The following is a 23,726-nucleotide window of genomic DNA, read 5'->3' as shown; positions in this document are numbered from 1 at the left end:
TCACCTTACTCAGAGTACACTGTCGTATCTGTGACGTTGAATGTGTATAGTTGTTGAATGGCGTGAGAGTGAGTGAATGAGAATAAACAGTTGGCCGGCTGCTAACTGGCTTTTGCGTTAGCCTTTGTGTGTGTGTAGAGTGACGGCGTCATTAGAGGCCATTGGCAGGTCACTTGTATTTTGTTGAACTTTTGTTAAATATAGCGATTGAAAGTGAACCGGCAGCTATTTCCATCCTCTCTCTATCATAGCGACTTGTTATGGATTACAATTAATTCTGAATAGCAACGGCAAGCTATATTAAATTAGGGAGTGATACGTCCGTAAGTCTGTCAGTATGTCACCCACTGTGCATCCACAGTTCTGAATAATAGACACCGAGCTTGTTCTCTCTCTATCCCTCCGCAGTTAATCCCAGCTCGCCCCGGCTGCTCTCGCCACTTGAATAAATCATTCCGGCCTTCGGGATGACAAGTCCATCAGCGCGGGCTAACTCTGCCATCTTGTCTTGTTACACAGTCTCCCCTCCCCTTCGTGTGCCCTTCACAGACTCTTTTGGGAATCACTCCCTCTCCACTGCTTACCGTTGTGCCCTATGCAGCGAGCACGTGCTATTCTTGCCCCCCCCCCAAAAAAAAACAATTGCAATTGCCTATAGATGCCTCAAGATGAAAGAAACATACTTTTTTTTCCTATTAGACAAGGCTATGGCCTGAGTAAAGGAAGTTCTTCCCTGCATTTCAACATAGTTTACTTTTTTTTTTTTTAAATTTAGAGCTCAGTGTTATTCATTCGGCAGCCTTCCCAAGTCACAGGGATGTGATTTTTCCGCTAATTCGCGGAATTCCGCTTTTTTTATCCCCCCCCCTCCCCCCCCCAAAAAAATTTTTTTTTTTTTTTTTTTAATAGTTCATTGTGTATGCACATGACTCCGACAGATAACATCTTCTGCTATAACAAAGACATTTGTGGTATGCTCTAATATGAGTTACTTTTCATTTGGTCATGATATAATTATTTGTTCATGCTCCCCCCCCCCACTGGGCACTGCCCTGGACCTAGCTGGGTGCCAGCGGCCCCCAGACCCCCGGCTAAATTTTCAGATAATTTCACTTTGGTCAAATCACATCCCTGCAAGTCAACATATCATCATCGCTCTCATTAATTCACCTGAAACCTGTTATAAATCCCAGCCCCTTCACCTTAACCGTACACTTCAGAGTCCCGCCAGAGTCGTGAAGTTGTCAGGAGACCAGAGGAAGGATCAAAGGAAAGAAAGAGGAAACAAAAGTGAAATCCAACTCCAACCAGACACCACCTACCACCCACAGAATTACAAAACCAAAATCTTTCACCAACCCCAGAAACATCTAAATTCAAACAGATTAGGGCAGAGGTGGGCAATCTCGGTCCTCGAGGGCCGGAGTCCTGCAGGTTTTGGAGGTTTCTCACTTCCAACACAAGCTGATTCCAATCAGCAGGATCGTTATCAGGCTTATGCAGAGCTTGCTGATGAGCTGATCATATATCAGCTGTGTTGGAGAAGGGCAACATGCAAAACCTGCAGGACTCCGGCCCTCGATGCCCACCTCTGGATTAGGGAGACCTCAAGAGACCAGAGGAAAGACTAAAGGAGGGAAGGAAGGCTAGATGAAAACAGAGTGAGATCCACAAACACCAGCCATCATAGTTTACTTGGTATCAAAGTCCCCTAAAATTCTAAGAATATAATTACAACCAAAATAAATGAGTTAAATCAAAATAGAGTGTTATATAGTGTTACATATTTTATAATGTGATGGAGGGGGGTTTACTGTATAGTGAATTTGCCATTTTATAGTGCAATGCATTTAGTGCCCTCAGTATTCTCCCACTATGCATCTTGAATGGAAATAAGTAAGTGAATAATACAGTAATACAGTAAAATGTTGTACTGGGTCGACACAACCGGAGTAATGCGGCTGAACCTGTGGGATTTCGGAGCTATCCCACTCGAGGAGCAGCAGCGGGAGGAGGAGGCGGCTCACGTCACTGGGAATGTGTTCGGAATGCAGAGTGGGGGGAACAAAAGGTGCCGCAGGATGTGCTGAAGAAAAGTCATTTGCAGCTTTGGCGTGTGCATCAACAGACACATTTCAGATGTTCATTTTAGGTTACAGTGCAGAATTGGAACAGTCACTTACAGAGCACTCAATGGTCAGGCTCATACGTACTTGGTGGACCAGCGGGAACTCAAACTTGCACCAGGAAAATCATTATCTTTCACTGATAAAGCAGTAGGAACCAGTCACAATTAACTTGACTGTAGCCTGTCTGTGCTTTTGTCGAGAAACCTTAATTCCATAAATCAACCAAATATGTTTCAGGTAATTTCACTGAGTTCAATACGAAGACAAAAATCATAAGACATGGCGGCCATATCGGAAGGGGCAAATTCCCATCAAAGGCAAGAAGCCAGGCAGGAAATGATACTGGTTTAGAGAGAATTATTCCATTTAAACGTTATTGGCTGTGGGCGGTGGAATTCAGCACCCAACGGTGCCTAATACGTGCTTTTTGCATGTCACTCTTTTAACACGAATGTATCAGCGATATCTTGTGTAAGCAAACCGTAAGTATGTCATCGTTTGACGTACTAAAAACAAATATTTTAAAGTAATTATTATTCATATCATTTTCATAATTTAATTTTTGTGCCTTTAACTCTTTGACTGCCAGACGTTTTCAGAAAAGGGATGCCGTGGGTGCCAGCCGATTTTAAGCATTTTGACTGATCTTTCAAGGTCCACAGAAAATTATGTGTTTGGACTATGGAAACACACATACTACCAAATGAAAGATTGGACTCTCATCTTTCATCAGAAAAAAAAGTTTGTTTCTACCTTATTCCGTTTTTGAGTAATCAACAATAGAAAATGGTTAGTTCCACCTCTGTTTTGAAAAAAAAAAAAACGTCTTTTAACGTCTTTGGCACTCCTCCATAGGATTTTACTAAACGTTATTTAACGTTTTTGGCAGTCAAAGAGGTGACTCAACTGGGTAGGCGGTCCCTTAGCACCCTCTATTGACAAGCCACAACTGGTAAATGGATGTGTGTATCATTCTGATTTTTTTGATGAGGCAGCCATCAGAGAATTGACATCTAGTTATGTTAACAATCTTTATTTTTTATTTTTTACAGAAACTACTGTATTACAATTATTACAATGTTTGCTGGGTGCAGCTGATTATTTTTTATTTACTTATTTTTTAGACAGTTATAATTTTTTGTTTTAGAAACTAAAGCTGTTTTGTCTTGGAAACATTCAATTTTCCATACTATTAGAGACCTGGAAATTTATTAAATAAAATTCCAGTTTTCCATACTTGCATTTTTTTAAAAAAAAATTTTAACAAAAGGCAGAGAGAATGTAAAGGGGCTGTCACATCCTTTTCCCATTAGTCAGACTTAGTCATTTTTAAAATGTATTTAAATAGTTTTTGAAAAAAAACATTTTCAAAACATGTCAATAACCTCCCTCCCCCGTCCTCCTATTTTGTGTGTTCACTTAGAACAGCAACACTGTTCTAAATCAGTGCAAAAGGCAAACTAGATTATTTATTATGTATACAATCTACTAGCGGTTGCGCACTAGGTGAAAACATCTTGTAAGAGTATCTATGATCTACCACAAGGCCACTCACATGCATTAAAAGCACATTGTTGTTGTTTTTCCCTAAATAATGCAGCAGCGGTCCACACTCATCCCGTGCTGATACTCTCCCACTGACTGAACATCTTCCTCAATACTCAAACTCCACTCGACGTGTGTTTAATAGTTAAAAGGCAAAGTATACAACATTGATGACCTGCAGGTCGGAAATAAGTTGGCCCAGCATTCCTCATTTCGGTCTCGCTCCCACATTCCCAAAACGTGCATGTTATTTTGAAGACTCCAAAAAGTCTATATGTGTGAATATGAGTGTGGAGACTTTTTGCACAAAGTCAGTTGGGATAGGCTTCATGTTCAAACACAATCATAAAAATTCAAAGGAAAAAAAAACTTAGCAAAGAATGGTTTAATTGATCACATTATAGACAGAGTGCAGTATTAATACAACATGATTACATGACGCCGCCCTGTGGTCAGCGTTGGGCATTGCACTCTTATTAAACATACAATATTACATAAAGTGTACGCAGTCAGTATTATTATAATACAATTCTCCAAACAATATACACAAGAAAAACACACATTTAATTCTAATTTTTGTAGCTCCTTTCTAGTCGGATAAGAAGACAGCTGGAGCAGTAGAAAATTTACACATGGCACTTTTAACATATTAAAAAATATGGAATATTGCTGACATGAGTATTGAAATTCAGAGTAGAAGGATGGACTAAAAATAAGCTGTTTGTCCCTCCCACCCTTCACCCAAAAAAAGAAAAAAAGTAAAATAAGGTCCACTTCCTATTTGCCCACCTGGAAGCTATCCGACATTCCATGATAGTGAGTGTGAGTGCAAGTGTTATTAAAAGCAACTGACAGCAAAGTGAAGAGAAAAAAAGAATACTGAGACTCGTCCTTCAACTGTCCTTGACTGACCAAATGCATGAAACACAAATGACACACTACATTACGCGCAATTGTTTGACCCAAGTGCATTTTTCCCAGCTAGGAGAGAGATTTTGGCCGAACCTTTGGGAAAAGCTGGGGGGGGAAACAGACAAAACAATAATAAGTAAGTTCCTTGTTCACAGGGACCATACAAATAACAAACAGAAAACCTTGTAATATTCATGCCAGGCCAGTAGTTGTGACAAAATCACGTTTTCTGACAGCAACACTGTACACACATGTAACGTGAGAATGGGGAGTTTGACAGTAACATCAAAGACACACAAACGGCATCATCAAAGAGACAAAGTAGTCTGCCAGCGGCCTTAAAGATACACACGTGCATAACACAGGCAGACAGCAGTATCAAAGACAAACAGTCAGCCAGCTTTGGCAAGATTCATACGTTTGTTAATAATAGAAATGCCAGAGACACAAACATTGAGTCTGACAGCAGCATCAAAGACACAAACGTGTATTACGATAGTGACACCAGAAACACAAACATGGAGACTGACAGTAAGTAGCCAACAAGACATCAAAATCAAGACAAACGCATCAAAGACACAAACATGTAGTCTGACAGCAACGTGTAATTTGAAATCAAAGACACACGTAGTTTCATTTAATCTAATCACGATAAACTCTTACCCCAAAGTAGTTGCTCGGCACGAAGCCCTCGCGGCCGCAAAGTGAGGCCCACCACCAGTCGGAACCGTCAAGCTTCTTCAGGATAGTGACCATATCTCCCTCTCGGAAGGTGAGCTCGTCAGGGGCCTGAGCCGGGTAACTCCACAGGGCGTACAGTACCCCACTGTTCTCCAGGCCCATCGCCTCCTCGACGCCTGACAGTAACATCAGAGACACAAACCGTGGAGTCAGTCTCATAGTTGCTTAAAAGACAGAAACTTGTAGTCTGACAATATCGGCGACAAATGTAGTCAAATTGTAGCATCAAAGACACAAACATGCAGTCTGATAGCAACATTGTTACAAAGAAGCGTCACAGACACAAATGTACTCTGATATCAAAGACACAAACATGTCTGATAGCATCATATAGATATGATAAAAAACATGTAGTCTTGACAGTAATGTCACAGACATGAAGTCCGATAGCAACAACTTAGACACCGTCGGGAAGTATAAACATGTATTCCGGTATTAGCATCAAAGACACAAACATGCAGTCTAACAAAATCAAAGAGCAAAACACAGTCTAATAGCAACATCGCCGTCAGGTCAGGAAATAGCATCTTAGACACAAACTATTCTGATATCAAAGACACAAACATGTCTGCTAGCACATTTAAAGACAAACATGCATCATTGACACAAACAGTAGAATCAACGACAGAAAAATGACAAATCTGATAGTAGCATTAAAGACACAAACATGTAGTTGTTCAGTCACTAGCATCAAAGACACAGCCTTGAATTCTGACATAATGAATAGCAACATCAAAGACAAGTCTACAGACGACATTGGAATGTGTGTGCTTCACCTCTCAGGAAGCTCTCGCACTCTTCAAAGCCGATGGCGTACGGGTCACACTTTTGCGCGGCTGTGGCGCCGTCGCTCTCAGTCATGGCCATGACGGCCGCGCCGTTCCTCACCAGGAACTCGCACAATGGCCGGTCGTTGCACGAGGCCGCGCAGTGCAGCGGAGTCCTGCCAGACACAGAACGTTACGCGTTGTCACTGTGAGCCACATGACTTCTAATGGATATCACAGGTGGGCCGCTTGAGTTACGTAACTTGACTGTCGACAGACTTGCGACGTGTTTGTGAATGTGTTAGTCCAGCTAGCCAACGCACGTACAAATATTTCAAAATGGCTAATGTGCGATAAATTGACTTAATAATTAATGGACACAGTAACTTAGGACTTGTTTGAAACCTGAAGATGAAGGCTTTCTTATGACTTGCCCATATGTGACTTAAGACGTGTAGGCATTTACCACCCGTGGCTGTCCGGCGCGCTGACATTGGCGCCGATGCGAACCAGGAAGTCCACCACCTTGTAATGGCCGCCGCAGATGGCGTTGTGGAGAGCCGTGATGCCCTCGTCGTTAGACTGGCTCGGGTCCGGCATCTGTGAAAACGTAGAAACTTCTCCGTTAGTATGTTTATCTGCATGGAGGAGACTCAAGTGGACCGTTGTTAGTGTTATATGGCAGCATTAGCATTAGCACCTCCTGTACGGCCCGCTGCACCGTCTCCAGCTCGCCCACCAGCGCTCCGTCCAGCGCCAGGACCAGCGGGCTGAGGCGGGCTCGTCTCCCGGAACTTTTATGCTGCCGGCTGGCCCTCAGGATGGAATGGTAATTCTGATCGGACAGACATGGTTTGAGCGCTGATTCAAATGTATAGAGCACAGGTGTCAAGCTCAACCCTTTCCTGGGCTCGTCAGATGGAGCCAAAGCAATAACAAATAGCTCTAGCATTTTAGCATTCCTCAACAATAACAATACAAAGATTTCTGGTTTCTTACTCTGTAATCTTGCGGGCTGGGGGTCTGGGGCGGCTGCGGCGGAGGAAGCGCAGCAGTGTTTTCCTCTCCCTCCGACGAGCTGCTGCTCTCGCTACCCCGTTCACCGCCTCCCTCACCCTTGTGCCGCCGCTCCTTGCGCTGGAAAAGCTTGTTGATGAGCTTCTTGTACTGGTTGGGCTCGTAGTGCGACGCCTTCTTCAGGGGCCGCGACTGGTCCACCGAGCCGCGCCTCTTGAGAGGTCGAGGGATCTCCGAGCGGATGCGCAGCAGCTCCTCTATGTCGGGGATCTCCTGGCTCTGGGCCTCAGGGGCCACCACGGGTTGTAGCCGGGTAGGACTGAGGGGCCGGGGAGGGTCCTGAGGGGTTCTAGGCTCGCCCTCGTGGATCATTGGCATGTGGTGAACTAAGTCCAGTCGGGAAAGCTCAGCATCAATGTCACCCGGGTTCAATGCTGCCAAGAAGGAAAGAGACAGTTTGCGCATTGTGTGAATGAAGACTTTTGATCCAGGGACCCTTAAAAATATGGGAATAAATAAAACCTTGATGAGCATTTGTGATAGTTAAAAATAAATAAATAAATTACCATCACTGTAAACGGCCGGTTGTCTCAGTTCTGGTGGCGGATGCATAGAAGCATGGCTGAAGAAGAAATTCCTGGATACGGCAGGCTGGTAAGGTGCCTCCCAATGGTCTCCAGGAGGCCCCCGCTGGGTGGTTTGGGCGGACATGGCACCCCATTGGGGATTCTGGAGACGCATGATGACGGAGAGCGGGATGGGCTTGCGCTGCCGTGAATCGGCGGCAACGGGCGGAATCGAAATGCGGGAGATGATTGGCTGCGGGTGGTACTGATGGGACTGGGTCGATGAGGCCACGTCCGGATAGACTGGCACCCGAGTGTTTCGGGGCAGGGAGCCGTGCGGTAACTGGACAGGCGGAGCGCGAGGATTCTGAAAAGAAAGATGGTAATTCATTCATCAATTCATTTTCTATTGTTTGGGCTCTTAAATTCGCGGAGCTTTTACTGTGGGTGTCACCCCCCCAGACTTTCCTGTGGTGTTCCTCAAGGGTCAGTCTTAGGACCCATTATTATGCGCTTTAGATGCTCATGACATCTTACGAGATTTCATCTGCAAGTTTGAAGGTATTGCGTAACACATGTGTGGAGATGACCTTTAGATGTATTTTTCTCCGTTTATAGACGCAAACCTTGAAGAATTAAATGCAGAGGAACTCTATTGTTAACGAAATAATAGCACCTATTGATTTTGCATTACTACAGGAGAAGATCTTGCCTTTTGTTCAGACGTCGATTTGTGTTGCAACAGACTATGAAATGTGGTCAATCCACAATGTTGCACAATGAAATTCTCTCCTGTGTTATTTTTAAATGGGAAACTCCTTCTATCTGATCCATTAAAAACACTGCCCGAATTTTTCCAGGAAGCCAATTCTAGGATTCCACACCCATATCGTACTGATGTTTTCTGCTAGTGGTGCCAGGAAACATGTGGTTTGGATAATTTCACCATAACCTTTATTGGAAAACTCTTTTCAAGGATGGGTGTGCCCATGATACAGTTTCTGAATGAAAGGCAGCTATAACTGACTTTTATAGGCTAGACTGATCCAGTACAATGTCACCCAATCCGGCAGGGCTGGATTAGTTTTGTCATGATGTAACAATAGGAAACAGTCTCTTTTATGTCTAAAGTGAAGTACACCCATTCTTGTGCCTTGCAACAAAGGCGTGATTACCCGCCATCGGTGAAAGATCATCCTGTGATGTGGGGTGTGTTAAGATATATATTTCAGAAGACAGTCCAACTGGAAAATCATAACCAATATTCAAGATGGCTTCATGTGTGGAATTAACACTAAATCAGGCTTTGATTGTCACGTGAAACGGAACGATGGCAAATAAGGGCTTGACCTAAAGGTGGCGCTGCAAAGTAGTTGCCAAGTTAGCTTACATTTAGCCTAGCTTAGCTTCTCCCATTTCTCTTTCTTCTTCATTTTTTTTCTGGCAGTCTGGTTGCCCTGTAGTGCTGTGCTGCCTCTCACAGGTCAGTTTTGGTATTACACCAGAGATCTGGTTTGGCCAGAGAAGACTCACAATTATCAATAGGAGATATTTGTATGTGTGTGATGGGCTATGTTGGTCATCTGGAATTCAAGATTTGTTCCTGGTCATGCATGGGGGTCTCTCACTGTTATTTAAAAGTTTTGCCTGTACAGTTAAGCTTTTAGAATTCCAGTTGAGGTTGGTAACTTGATTTTTGCCACAGTAACTTGGGACTTTATTGAACCTTGAAGGTTAAGACTCGAGATTCATGACTTGCATAAATGTGATTTACTCCCATCCGTTTCATGCGCAGCACGCACCTTTTTGGGACTGGAGGCCGGAGGAGGCCCATCCAGGTTGGACTCTCTCCAGTTACTGTTGGGCACGGTTGCTCTGATCCACTCGCTTTCTGGAACAACAACACAAAAGGCCCTTTTGATGACATTTTTTTTTTTTTGCTCGTTTGCCCCCACTCAGCAAGTGAATATGAAGGACTAACTGTCATAGGTGTGGTGAGGCTTGCTTTCGAAGGACATGTCTAGATCTGTCTCGTTCCACTTGCCGGGACTCTTTTGCTTCTGCACACCCTCATCTGGGAGAAACCACGCAACAAGAAAAAAAATTGGATTAGCTGAATAGCCTCAAAATGGCGATGACATTACTTTGGAGTAACTTTAAAAGCATTGAGACAATTCCAAGAGGGTTGTGATTTGTTCTGATGTGGTGCAAATACAGGGTCGGATATGCCAGCTTTGAAGTGAGTGACTTTTCTCGCCACTTTCACGAACCTGTTCTACTACTCTACTCTCTCTGTGTTTCCACATAGATGGTGAAAATAATCAGATCCACAGAAACCAATCCAGCAGCAACTCCACCCTTGTAAGCAATGTGAAACCTTCTTGCGAAACATCACATCCAACACAAATCGTTATGTTTACTTAGCACAGTTAAGTGTAGATACTGTACCAAGAAGGAATTTAAATTATACTACTATTGTATTTCCTCATATAGAGACTGGTATTTGTTTTATTGACTCGGATTCAAAAGGCAAGAAGGCCTTTCGTATCTTTTTCCCCCCCAACAGTGAATGAACAGGCACTCACCCGGTTGTCTGAAAGCCAAACTGCGGGGAAGCGTTTCAACCACGGGATGATGATGAAAAGCCAAAGGTGAGGGTCCTCGGTCGGGCCGAGGCGACCTACGACCGTCGAAGGGGCTGAGCCGGTTGGGCGAGGGCGGGGGCAGATGCGAGGCGGCGATGCGATTGGGGGACGGGCTCCTCTCCACGTAGCCCACCGAACCGCGGGGACTCCGGTCATAGCTTCGCCTCTGGCTGTGCGGCGAATGCTTGGGGCTGGGCTGGCGGTACGGGTACCCGTCAGGACCGCCACGGGGCTGAGGTGAGGGGGCTTGGCTGATCTTGGGCGAGGAAAGCGGGCTGATGGAGGGCACCGGGGAAGTTGGTGCACTTTTGATCATGGTGATCATGGAGTCTATCGGGCGGAGGGTTGACGTGTTGGCTGGGTATGGCGTTGACGTAGAGCTGATGTTGTTCCAGCTACTTGACCCCCGAAGTGTGTTGGATGTGCTGGGCGGTGGAGAGATGTGGTGCTTAGGAACCTGCACACACACATGCGGCAGTTTTAATGCTTGGTGAAGCAGCATGGTGTTCAAAGTTGTTGGCGTATGTAAACAGATGAGATGAGCAAAATGAGCTCACCCCGGTATTGCGTCATCTAAACAGGAAACCATCCAGTCATTGTTTCATGATGCTCACATACCAACCTTCATTCATAATATGAGCAGGAACAAATCCAAGTAAATGGCAATATTTAACTAAGCTTGATTTACTAGATGGTTCTATCTTTTTTTTTTTTGGGCTTTTGTCATTTCCCGTTTCTATTTAACTAGCTAACAGCCAGTCAGAGTGATCAATTGTCACCGACAGCCTGAATGTGCTGAAGACTGCCCATTCACGTCATATTTAAGAAGCATGTTCTTCACATCCACAAAAACAGAACTGAAAAACTTGATATAAAGCAATTTGTGAACAGAAATGATAAACCAATACATTATGTGGGCACATTTAAATCGCTTTTATTACAGAGCTTTGCCCCCAAAAATATCAAAAATAAAATATCTATCTTTAACTCTTTGACTGCCAAAAACGTTAAATAACGTTTCGTAAAATCCTATGGAGGAGTGCCAAAGACGTTAAAAGACGTTTTTTTTTCAAAACAGGTGAAACTAACCATTTTCTATTGTTGATTACTCAAAAACGGAATAAGGTAGAAACAAACTTTTTTTTTCTGATGGAAGATGAGAGTTCAATCTTGTTTTGGCAGTATGTGTGTTTCCATAGTCCAAACACATCATTTTCTATGGACCTTGAAAGATCAGTCAAAATGCTTAAAATTGGCTGGCACCCACGGCATCCCTTTTCTGAAAACGTCTGGCAGTCAAAGAGATAATATCTCAAATTGAAGAAAGAAACACTTAATGCCAAAAACAAACATTTACAGGCTTTAAACGTAAACGTCTGCTTCTTCCTTGACAATCACACCATGTTTTTGTGGTTCGGTTAATAATAAATAATAATAAATAATGATAAAAATAATATAACAAAAATAAATAAATAAAGTACATTATTGTACTGGAGCCCCAAAACCCGATACAGTGTCACAGTGTTTCCCTTGCAGCGCGTCGGTAGATGTGCAATGCTTAATCGGTGTGTGTGTGTGTGTGTGTGTACCTGAAATCCACGCTGTGTGTCTGCGGGTCCAGACGAGGCCTCCCTCAGCATGGAGCTGAACTCTTTGTCGAGCTCGTCCGCGCTGGCCAGCGATGCGTTCAGGTCATCGTTCATAGTCTGGACTGGACAGCGTCAAACCACAAAGCAGACATTTAGCACAGTATGAACCGAATGATTGACAGGGTGATGAAATTTGAAGTTTGGGGGGGCAGGGGGGGGGGGGGGTACTCACACAGTAGGCTGCTGCCTAATGTGCGTTGAGAAGTCATGGCTGTCAGGCAGCGACGTTCAGATCCTGGAAAACAAAGCAACACTTTTTGGACTTTTGATTTTTTCATTGCATTTTTAGATGTGAAAAAAAAAAAGAAATGTGACATTTGGAAATTTATGGTTGCATGGTGGACTAAATAAAGGCTGAATATTGTGAAAATAATGTGATCATTTGGGGAATTTTTTTTTCAAAGCAAAATTTTATATATCAAAAGATGTATCAATTTATGTGTTTATTAGTATTTTATTATATATATTTTTTTATTAGTCACATAATTTTAATTTAAGTAAATTAAAAAATAAGTATAAGTAAAATTAATTTAATTTAATTATGTTTAGTCAAATGTGCCTGTTAAACATGGCCTGTACGTTTTTCAAAATGGTTCTAATTTGACCCAGAAACATTATTGCCTTTGGGAACATTTTGCTGGTGAGAACAACAGTTAACAAATTTTTACACCTCTGTGGAAAATGGCAAAAAAAGGGGAGCTACTGTCATTTAAGAAGAAGATGTTCTTGATGGTTTTATTGCAATTAAGAATATTGAAAAACACAGTGTCATTTAAAACCGACGATTTTTATGTGTTTCTATTTACGTATTTGAACTTATTTTGTGCACAGTTGATCAAGATTTAACGATGAGGCCAGTTTGACCGTTTCATCTGGGATGGTCTCTCTCGCTCTGCTTTCGTCTGGTTCTACCTCGATACTAAGAAGCCTTGATCAGTTGTCAGGTATGTAGAAACCATTAAAGTCCTCCCCGAAGGGGAAAACGTGCAACCACACGACCTTCACGCCCTTTTTGTGTAGTTTCAAAAGAATGAGTACAGACCTTGCAATTACTTAGCTCTTTGACTGCCAAAAACGTTAAATAAGGTTTAGTAAAATCCTATGGAGGAGTGCCAAAGACGTTAAAAGACGTTTGTTTCAAAACAGAGGTGAAACTAACCATTTTCTATTGTTGATTACTCAAAAACGGAATAAGGAAGAAACAAACTTTTTTTTTTTCTGATGAAAGATGAGAGTCCAATCCTTCATTTGGTAGTATGTGTGTTTCCATAGTCCAAACACATAATTTTCTGTGGACCTTGAAAGATCAGTCAAAAATGCTTAAATTGGCTGGCACCCACGGCATCCCTTTTCTGAAAACGTCTGGCAGTCAAAGAGTTAAGTAATAAAGTATATCGTAAAATGTGACTTTTTACTTACTTACAATACAGTGGACCTTTGGCATTCATAGATTCACCTTTTTATTTTATTTTAAACAAAACATGTCATAACATACTTTCAGACATTGCGTATTAATTGGCTTATGAGCAGATAGAGAACGATTTCATTGACACAGACAGAATAAAGTTACGCCAGCTATGCTTGACCTTTACTTCCTGCCCTTCCCAACCTAACAGCATTTACTCTTTCAAGATAAAAGTAAGATTTTATCAGTGTTTTCCTGTCAAAACTCCAAACGATTCTTCTTATTTTGAAAAGACCGAATATCAGCCAATATAATTGGCTTGACGATTAACCTGTCACGCCCTAGTCACCAAGTATTTGTACTTGTTGCTTCCCCACACTGAAATGAGCTAATGTCTGCATATGTGCTGGCGGAACCGTCGAACTCTGACTCACTCGCTTCAGGGCGCCCCCGAAACCCCTCCGGTCGGTCGTCTTTCCTGTCTGCTGACTCAGCCTTTTCTTACCAGCTGTTGGAGCTTGACTTTACCACTGTGTCAGATTGACACCTCCACTAACTTCCAAGCAGCCTTTTCAGGTGTACCATTGTGCTAACTACACCTAGTGAGAGTTTAGCAGGCAGGAAGCCCCCCCCCCCCTCCCCCCCCCAATATGTTAAAAAATATTTTCAAATAATTCTATTTAGGGTTAGTTCGTTTTTTGGTGGAAAATGCTTAATGGTGGTTTGTCCCTGTTTTTTCAAGATATTTGGAGGGGTTAAAAAATATTAATTTTTTAAAAATTCATTTTGCAATGCATTTGCAATGGGCGTCAGTCACGATACACGGATTTTTGTGATTGGCATGAGTCGCAGGACGGACCAGTCCCTATCCTCTGCAAATAGCGGGGTTCCAAATAGCGAGGTTCCACTGTATTTAAATGTGTGTAATATCTGTAATTATTTTTGCTGTGTGCTTAGTTTTTTTTAAAAACTTTTTCCATACTTTTTTTTTTTAAAGGCAATTATTTAAAAAAAAAAAGTCTGCCACTCATAAAAAAAAATTCTTGTAAAATAATGACATACGCTAGCCTCACAATACTTTGATTTTAATTTTGTTAAAAAATTTAAAAAAAAGAAGATCTACAAAATTTCCTGTTGAGGATTTAAAAAGAAATTTTTTTTTTAAACAACAGCACCTAAAACTTTCTGATGAAAATATATTTTGTGCCATTTCCTTATCCTTAAAATGTCCAAAACACCCATAATACACTGGGCTCGCCTCACCAACCTCCAAAGGCCACTGTAACGTGGCTGTGTTATTAAAACTCACTTATGCTCACATGTTTGTTTGTTTTTATTGCGCCCGCTGGCCTTGGTTGCCAACATGTGTGGACGCTTTCTGGCCACTGATCTAAAAGAAAGACATTTACGTTGGACAAGAAGCAGGAAAAATTGGGAAACAGTTTGTTGTACTTTACTTGAAGTGTACGGATCACATGGATGTTAAATAAAAGACCGTGTATATATATATAAAAAAAAATATATATATATATATATATATATATATATATATATAAAAAATATATATATATATATATAAATAAATAATTATATATATATATATATATATATATATATAAAAATAATATATACATATATATATATATAAATAAATAATTATATATATATATATATATATATATATATTAATTATATATAAAAATAATATATACATATATATATATATAAATAAATTATATATATATAAATAAATAATATATATATATATATATATATAAATAAATTATATATATATATATATATATATATATATATATATATATATATATATAAAATAATTAACTGTAATTTAACAAAAGATGCCTCTGCCAAATCTAATAGTGGGGTCTAAGGAACTAAGCAATAAAAGAAAAAGGGGGTCTTCTAAGCAGCACATACTGTCCACTTGTTTTGTTTTGTTACTTGATAAAAAATAGTGACTACCCCGGCACAAAAAAAAACACCCACCCCGCCTCCGGCCTTATACTTAACCGCCTACGAGCTGTATATGTCTCATCTGTACGTATACCATATAGTTTATGCAGTAGTCTGCTCGCGAGGTGGGAGGAGCAAGATGGCCGCCCTGTGACTTCAACGGCTTGTATGGGCGTGTATGGGCTATCGGCTATATGGTCATATCTACAGGTCAGTGATCAAGTGTTGCCAATTATAGGTCACATTCATCAAGTGTGCCTATTTCCTGCCAGACGGCACAAGCGGCATGATAAGTGACATCTGTCAAATTTTAGTCAGAGCCCTCGTCAGAGAACAGGCTCAGACTATCGATAAGCTCGCCTGTGCAGGGCGCAGTCGCATTCCGCAGCAGACATCCAACGTCACCCACACACACACACAGACACACTCATCTTATCTTTGTCAAGAGCAGTGTGCAACACAAAGCCAAATTACACACAAGTCACGTCCTGGCCCAGCCCCTCCGCTTCCTGGCCCGACACCCCCGCTCAGTCCGTTCACCCCCTCCAAGTTTACTGGAACGCATATGGAACTTCTGTTTCTCTAAAACAGTTGTTTGTTCTGTGTCCAAAGGTCATTTGGATTTGTTGCAATGGCACTGGTCCACTATCAGGGAAGTGACTAAAATCTGTATGGTGGATTGACAGGAAATGTCAAACTCTAAACAAAAAGCAGTGCAGCTTGATTTCTAAAAAATTATCTAAATTGCGACCCCCCTCAATATTGTGATTACAATTTGATATGCGATTTTTTTAAGGTCCTCTTTCCATGTATTTTTTTAATACAACACAAGCAATAAACTAATCATTTGATTTATTATATGTAAATGCTTTGGCAATTTTTTTCTCATAAAATATTCTTTACAAAAAAAATCGACACTTTTTACCGTAAATTTGTGTTTTCTTTGATATTATAAATCTTTGTGAAATGATCAATTTTGATTATTTTCTTTTTTGCTGTCATCTTAATGTTTGTATGTATTGTAGATTGTAAATAACTTGTTTTTAGGTCAACTGCTACTCCCTTTGCTTTTCTTTTTTTTTTTTTCTCCTTTGCTTTTCTTATCAGCAGTATTTATTACGCTGTGGAGTGTCCTCAAAGAGGTGGTAAAGATGACACTCAAACACGTGTTCCATAAATACTTTTGGTGCAATCAAAAACAGATTATATGCTACAAAAACAGCTCAATGGTTACATGCTCTAATAGTGCTGTTAACTCTTGTTCTGTCCCACAAGGCTTACATCTATGCCCACTACAGTTTGATAACATTTGGATACAGTTTGGAAACACGTTATAATACTAATGTGTGTCCAGACTTTTGATTTATAGAAAATTGGTGGCTTACAAGCTAACGTATCGTTAACAATACTTGTTACCAAACATCCGGGTCACGTAACCAATTCAATGTGAATCTGGATTGCTTTTGTTCATAAATGCTTTGACAACACAGACAGTTTGCTATTGCTTAACAGCCCCACCCATTGCTTGACACGCTGATACAAAATGTGTTAGCGGTGTCCCTCATTCCCAGTTTGTTGACCTGCTGATTCACTTTGGGATATTTCTCAAGAGAAGTTGTGCAAAAAAAAAAACAAGACGTTGGCCCCTTCTCAGCATGCAACTGGTTCCTCGGCTGGAACAAAGGCCGCTCACGGTTCCACCCTGACATGCAAACATGGACCAGACAGACTGTATATGTAAAAGTCGAGGACAATAATTGTTAGTTAAGCAGAATATCAGGCAGGGTGTGTCTGCTACTGTGTTTTTTTTTTTTTACAATTGCTGCTCTGACTGTGCTGAATTCTTCAAATCTTCCATTGATTTTCTACATCTTCCGTTTCAGTCCACGATTTCCTTCCTGCAAGGAACTTGGCTGCTATGTAATGTTTTCTTTTCTTTAATTCCGTCTCTTTCATGAGGACTGATTGCACAAGGCAGTTGCTGCTAAATCCTCAACTTCCGTGAAATTTGGCAAGACTTTCACTAAGTCATGTGAAATCCCACGAGACTGCCGCTGAATAACGCAAGAACTGCCAAAAAACACTTTAAAAAGGAGTTCAACAAATTGAGGGAGATTGACTCTAAATCCCATAAGGCTTCTGTAAAATAACGATCATTTCTCAAATGACACGAGACTGCCGCTAAATTACTGGAAACATTTACAAATCCTGTGAGACTTCCACGAATCCTGCAGGATTTCTGCTAAATCCAGCTGGACTTGCGTTAAATCATCCAGGACATGCAAGACTTCCTTTGAATCACACGAGATTTTCCCAAATCCCGCAAGACTGAACAAACTCTCAGATGATTCAATCTCATGATACTTAAGCTAAAAGACTTCCACTGAAATCTACAAGACTTCTACTAAACCAGGGGTGTCCTAAATTTGATCTCACACGTCAGACTAATATGTAAATAAATAACAACAGGTCAAAACATTTCCTTTTTTTTGGTTTTGTAAATAATATATTCCCATTTTTTATTATCATTTTATAGCCGAGTAATCTGAAATTCTTGCATCAAAACCTGAGTAACTGCCAAATTTCATAATGTCATTTTAAGTGGGCGCCCTCCAGTAGACAAAATGAGCAAAAGGTTACCTTTTAGTGCAAAACTGCGGTTTGAGTTCTGTCCTCACGGGCCCGATTGGACCTCCTGACTGGCCACTTCTGCCCCGCGGGCCGTATGTTTGACACCACTGCACTAGAACCATTGAAAACATCTGCAAATCCCTTGAGAATTCCATTTAATGCCGTAGGACTCCACACACAACACTTACACAAATCCTTGTCAGATTTCCGCTCAATCAAACACGACTTTGATGAAGTCAAGCAAGACTTTCTCCAGACTCCAAATCACACGAAACTGTGCTAAATCTCATAGGTCAGTTGGTTGTGTAGTCATTGTGCAAAACATTACAAATCCTAACATGACTTCACAGTACATCCTCAATTCCCACACGTTGAGATAAGTATGCTCAAACCGACATGTCACCTACCAAAGAATGGCTCAGTCAGTCTTTTCTATTTGCAGAATTTAGCAAGAGTTACGCCCTAGTTCCTCACAACAACTCTCTCCTAGTGAGCCACGGAGGTGCATGGTGTTACCTCATAAAAATAAAAAAAAAGGGAGAGAGAAACACACCAAACGAGCGAGGACACATTCTTTTCATCAGAGGCCAAGAAAACAGACCCAGCAGCAAAAAAAAAAAAAAAAAAAACTCTCTCAATCGGTGTGTTATTCATACTATTTATTTTTAATTGGTAATCAAAAATTAAAAGAATGACTTCAGTGATTTGAGAAACACAAAGAGGTCCAAATCTGATTGGACAAAATAACTTTAATCCACATAAATGTACTGGAAGCCGTGTAGGCAAGAGAAATGCTACAAAATGATGATAATGGACTGCTTGGGATAATTTATTCCAATTTTATAGAACTAATAATAGAATTTAAGTTGTAAATGAAAGTCAGCTTGCTTTTGATCATATATCGTAAAACACGATTTTACAATAAAAATCAACCCATCCATTTTCCAAACTACTTCCTCACGAGATTGAAATATAAATATTCAGTGAGGATTATTTTGTTATGTGTTTTTAAAGCCAACCTACCATAGTAAAAGTGCAAGTAATTCATTTTTAACTCGAAATGTTTGATTACAAATTGTTAATGGAAAGATGAAATGATACACTTTTTTGCTGTTGCTTTTTTTGTTACATGTGACTCAGGAATCTGTCGGTGCCGCACCACATACTGAACATTTCTAGACGGGGAACAACGTGGGGGCCTTTACACAGAGATTTGCAGGTCGTTTCCCACAATTTATGTTCCCCTTCCAAGCAATTATGTGCTTTTTTTTTTTTTTGTTCAGTTGAGTGTTTATGCACAGGAGCAGTGGTGGTTTGGGGCAACGGGCTATTTGTGTGTCCTTCCCGACTGTGATTAAACACTTTGGGGAGAACCGTACGGAACATGTGTTGCCTATTTGCTACTGCAAGTTTCACTTTTCCCACAGTGATCCCAGAGTGTGTTTTTAAACCGCAATTTTTTTTTTAAAAAATCATTGTAAAATGCAGAGGCTTTACTTAATCATTATTACAGTAAAGTTTCGCTCTCTGCTGTTGTAAAATTGAGAATTAGGCTGAAATTTTCACAACCAATTTGCCTCTTTTAACACTTCACAACAAGCAGCAATTTGGCTAATTGGAACTGATGTTGAAACTTACTGTTATACTAAACACAAAACCTTTGTTTTGAAGCCTGCTAGCTTGATGCTGACACATAATAGGAAACACCATAGATGGGCTAACAAATAGCTTCCGTGTGGTTATAATGCTTCAAGCAACAGATATTTGAACAAACGTAGACAGACAATATAACAATACTCACAGGCATATATTCTTTATCCTCAATGATTTTTTTTTTTAGTGATGCTTATTGAGTCTTTTAGAGTAGTTGTGAAAGTCTTTGGATGTGTCTGCATAACTCTATTATACTGTTCCAACAGTCGGCAAGTTACGCACACCAGAGGCCAAAATAAAATTAATCATGATGCACAATCTGTCTAATACTTTACATTCTATTTAATTATCTAAATAATACTCTATGCTAATATAAAGTACTATATTATTGATTGCTATTTTCCTCATTAAAAACACATTACAATTTTCTTTTTCTTTTTTGCTGGAACCGATTAATGCCATTTTCATTCATTTCAATGTACAACGATGATTTGAGATACAAATATTTTTGAATTACAGATACAAAACAAATTAAAAAATGTATCACTTGGGAGAAATTTGCAGGTGTGTTGTTGTGTTGAACAACAAGTTGCGGCAAGTGGCCGCACACGACTTGGCCGAGCCCCACTTTTACATTCTGCAAGCAGGTTTGATTTGCTTGCAGACGTGAGAAAAGACCCAAATATGTTTCGATCCCTGCGTCAAGCTTCAGGCCAAAAATCCTTGAGGGTTCAAGTCTTGAACAAGTCTACACAAGGATTTGTGTAAGTCTTGATGTGTTCTGACAAAACATCATTAAAAGTACTTTTTTGCTTTGTAATTTTTTTGGTGTGTTTTTTTATCCTCTGGCAGAACTCCCACTCTTCAAACCTACCAGAATGTGACTTTTACACATCAGTTCCTTTTCTCTAATTGTCTTTTTTTCATGCATCCATTTTCTTTTGCACTTGTCCTGTTTAGGGTCACGGATGACTATGGACAATTTAGTCTTCAATCAACCTAACATGTTTTTGGAATGTGTGAAAAAACAATCTCACGCAAACACAGAGCGAACATGCAAACTGCACATAGGAATGCCTGAAGAGTTTCGAACCCTGAACATCAGAACTATGAGGCAGACATGCTAACCCCTGGAACACCGTGCTGCCCTAGTCAACATCCTGTCGGGCTGACAAGGTAATTGGATTTTCCCCACCCTCAATAGTGTGATTAAATAAGGCCATCTTCATATATATGTTTTAAACAAACACAAGCAATCCGCTTTTCTTTAATACTTTCTAAAGCATTCTTATGAACTCATCTATGCAACATTTACAATCGCTACCTCATTGATCTTGCATCCTAAAAGTCCCTAAAATGCGACCATAAAGTCGTATGAATGAACATGAAATTAATACAAATCTGGATTGTTATGTTACTTAACTGCCTGCCTGAAATGAATTGTGCAGTCATGTCTAGGAACTGGATTTGGCACTTCAATGGTTGCAAGCCAGACTGTTACTGAAATAGTAACATCTGATGTTCATTAGTTTGAGAACAAAAAAAGGAAAAACGCATTTAAAAATTCCACACAACGTCATTTTGGAGGGGGTGAGAGTTAACTTTCCTTCAGGAATGCACGAGAAATCTCTTACCTCAAAGAAAATGGAAACCTCTTGTCCTCCTTCTCCCTTTGAGACCGAGAGAGAGGAAATCTGCGTGTCCTGATCTTGGATCCGGACTACTGTACTTTTTTTTCTCCTCTGGGCTTCCTGAAGTCGGCTGCCCAGTCAGTGTGTGAGTCTGTGTGTACACACACACATTCATAGCTCCAGATCCGCCCCTGCTCCTCCCCCTACATAAACGCAAGTAACCTGAGCCAGGTGTTTGAGCCGCAGCTGGCCAGGTAACGCATGCTGCTCTTTCTTTTCTTTCTTTTTTTACATTGGATTTTTAAAAAAGTTTTTTTTTATTTTATTAAATTTTGTTATTATTCATATGTATGCATTATCTCATATTTTCAAATTAATAAGTAACCTCAGTTTACATTTTTAAATCCCTCCCAAAAAATCATAGTAATCGACTTACAAAGTACAAATACGTGTGCAAACAAATGAATGATTCCTTGCCCACCGTGATTTTGTCATAACAACGTCAGCGACGTGCCAACGCGACGTCTGATTGGTCACCGTGGTAACCACGTGAATCGCTTTCCCTAGACGTCCCGCCCCTGGATCTGAACGCACTTCCGCCTCAAGATGGTCGTCGGCGCCTTCCCAATCGCCAAGCTCCTCTACCTCGGAGTCAAGCATCTGAGCAAGCCCGTCGCCAACCGGATAAAAGCCGGGGCTCGGAGGAGCGAGTTTTTCAAGACTTACATCTGCTTGCCGCCGGCTCAGCGTGAGTAACTGGCCTCTAAGGGCGTCTGGTGACCGCTAGACTCCCGTGTCAGACATCCCCGGACCGAATATAGCCGAACATTCGCCGTTGACCAATAAGATTGCGCTTGATAAAAGCTTGCATCCAATTGGCGTTGTGAATACTCTTGGCTGACCAATAGTAGACAAGAACAGGCATGATGGGTGGTTCTTGTTTGTCATTGAATGCTAGCGTTTAGCAAACAGGGTAACTTCACTTACTAACAATCGTGGTTATTAAATACTATTAATAATAATAAACTTGTTCGGATTGTGACGACCATTTTAAATTTATCTAGCTAGTTATTGTCTGTTTATCATGTACATTTAGTTGCTCCCTGTTATCTTGAAAATGGTTCCAGATTAACGACAATAAATGCCCCCCATTCATGTGTAAATATTTTTTAATTACCTTAACACATTTAAGAAAATCTAGCCTCTGTTGCATTCAAAGTGTTTTTTGAGTCGCTTAAGTATTTCTTTAAGGTAATTAAAAGATATATATAAACACATTAACGAAAAGAAGAATCAATTTTTTTTCAAGCATTTCAGTCGTTTCTCATTGTCGTCACTATTTAGATATTTTACAGTGTCCATTTTGCCCATTTTTGTTCTCTTGGAGTTCATGAATTCTTATGTGAAATGCTATCATCGGAATTTTATGAATTTCCTCCACAATTGCCATCTATGGAGCCTGGTTAGGTGGGTCCAGAGTGCACCAATACCTTATTCAAGTGTGTCATTTTACCACGTAATGTCATTGCAGTATATCACTGGATCGAGATGAGAACCAAGATGCGCATCATGGGTTTCCGTGGGGCCAACATCAAGCCGCTGAACGAGGATGCGGCGGCGGAGCTGGGCGCCGAGCTGCTGGGCGAGACGGTGATCTTCCTCGTGGGCGGCGGCTGCTTAGTGCTGGAGTACACGAGACAGGCGATCAACTCGCGTCACAAAGAGGACGAGCTCAACCAGACGCTCACCAGCCTACAGACTCAAATAGCCGAGCTCACGTTCACCACAGAGACGCTAAGCGCTCAACTGAGAGAGGTGAACAGGCAGCTGGTCTCCTTTCCAACGCCCACCAAAAAGTGATACATTTTTGTAAAGTTGGATCGAGAACACACGATTGCAAAATGTAACGCCTGAAGCTGCTACTTCACTCATTGCCACGCCCATGCAAGGAGGAAGAAGTAGACATATCATCAGGGGGCTGTGTTTTGTAATGAATGTGTTCGGAGCAACTACGTGTGCAAGTAAGGAGATTGCTATGATATTCATAGTGTATTTTCTGTGGTTGATATTGCATGCTCATTACAAAGTAGGATGATTGGGCAGGGAATTGCATCAACAAATTTGTTAATATAGCTGATAACGGTGACCTTTTTGATATTTAATAACTTAGGAGAGGCTTGGTTAATTATTAACATGCCTCTCCCACTAATAGGAAAAAAAACTCTCAGACAGTCAAAATCACTGAATCACTTGGCTGGTTAATGTGCAACTGGCGTAATGAATGAACGATGGTGTCAAATGAAGACGATAATGGAATTCATAATGAATTTGTACAAATTGCTGAGAAAATAAAAATATTGTTGCATACTTTAATGTCATTACATTGCTGGGAAAAAAAATCCTCTGACACATTTTCCAAAGTAGTTGTTCTCTTAAGGGTCATGGGAGAGCCGGAGCTTGC

General features: G+C 40.8%; 2 protein-coding genes across 3 annotated transcripts; one reads left to right on the top strand and one right to left on the bottom strand.

Annotated features, from left to right (window-relative positions):
• Positions 1-4,044: 4,044 nt before the first annotated feature.
• ppp1r13l (protein phosphatase 1, regulatory subunit 13 like) lies at positions 4,045-21,883 on the bottom strand. The gene is made up of 13 exons (XM_077566963.1): positions 21,269-21,883; positions 12,144-12,206; positions 11,912-12,033; positions 10,263-10,779; positions 9,659-9,751; positions 9,480-9,568; positions 7,678-8,044; positions 7,094-7,545; positions 6,795-6,929; positions 6,561-6,694; positions 6,104-6,270; positions 5,250-5,443; positions 4,045-4,691 (listed from the first exon to the last, which is right to left on the bottom strand). Exons 2-13 carry the CDS (start codon positions 12,178-12,180, stop codon positions 4,656-4,658), a joined length of 2,343 nt encoding a protein of 780 aa, XP_077423089.1. The 5' UTR covers positions 12,181-12,206; positions 21,269-21,883; the 3' UTR covers positions 4,045-4,655.
• opa3 (outer mitochondrial membrane lipid metabolism regulator OPA3) lies at positions 12,806-23,632 on the top strand. Of its 2 annotated transcripts, XM_077566968.1 has the most exons (4): positions 12,806-12,915; positions 20,595-20,810; positions 21,833-22,013; positions 22,797-23,632. In XM_077566968.1, the coding sequence occupies exons 3-4, from the start codon at positions 21,872-21,874 to the stop codon at positions 23,123-23,125; spliced, it is 471 nt and encodes a 156-aa protein (XP_077423094.1). In that variant the 5' UTR covers positions 12,806-12,915; positions 20,595-20,810; positions 21,833-21,871; the 3' UTR covers positions 23,126-23,632. The 2 variants fall into 2 exon arrangements, with proteins under 2 accessions (XP_077423094.1, XP_077423095.1); XM_077566969.1 differs by lacking the exons at positions 12,806-12,915; positions 20,595-20,810 and having other exon boundaries at positions 21,787-22,013.
• Positions 23,633-23,726: the final 94 nt, after the last annotated feature.

This window comes from Vanacampus margaritifer, chromosome 5, assembly GCF_051991255.1.
Source record: "Vanacampus margaritifer isolate UIUO_Vmar chromosome 5, RoL_Vmar_1.0, whole genome shotgun sequence".
Classification (NCBI taxonomy): domain Eukaryota; kingdom Metazoa; phylum Chordata; class Actinopteri; order Syngnathiformes; family Syngnathidae; genus Vanacampus; species Vanacampus margaritifer.
This window is presented reverse-complemented; position numbering and strand designations above follow the sequence as displayed.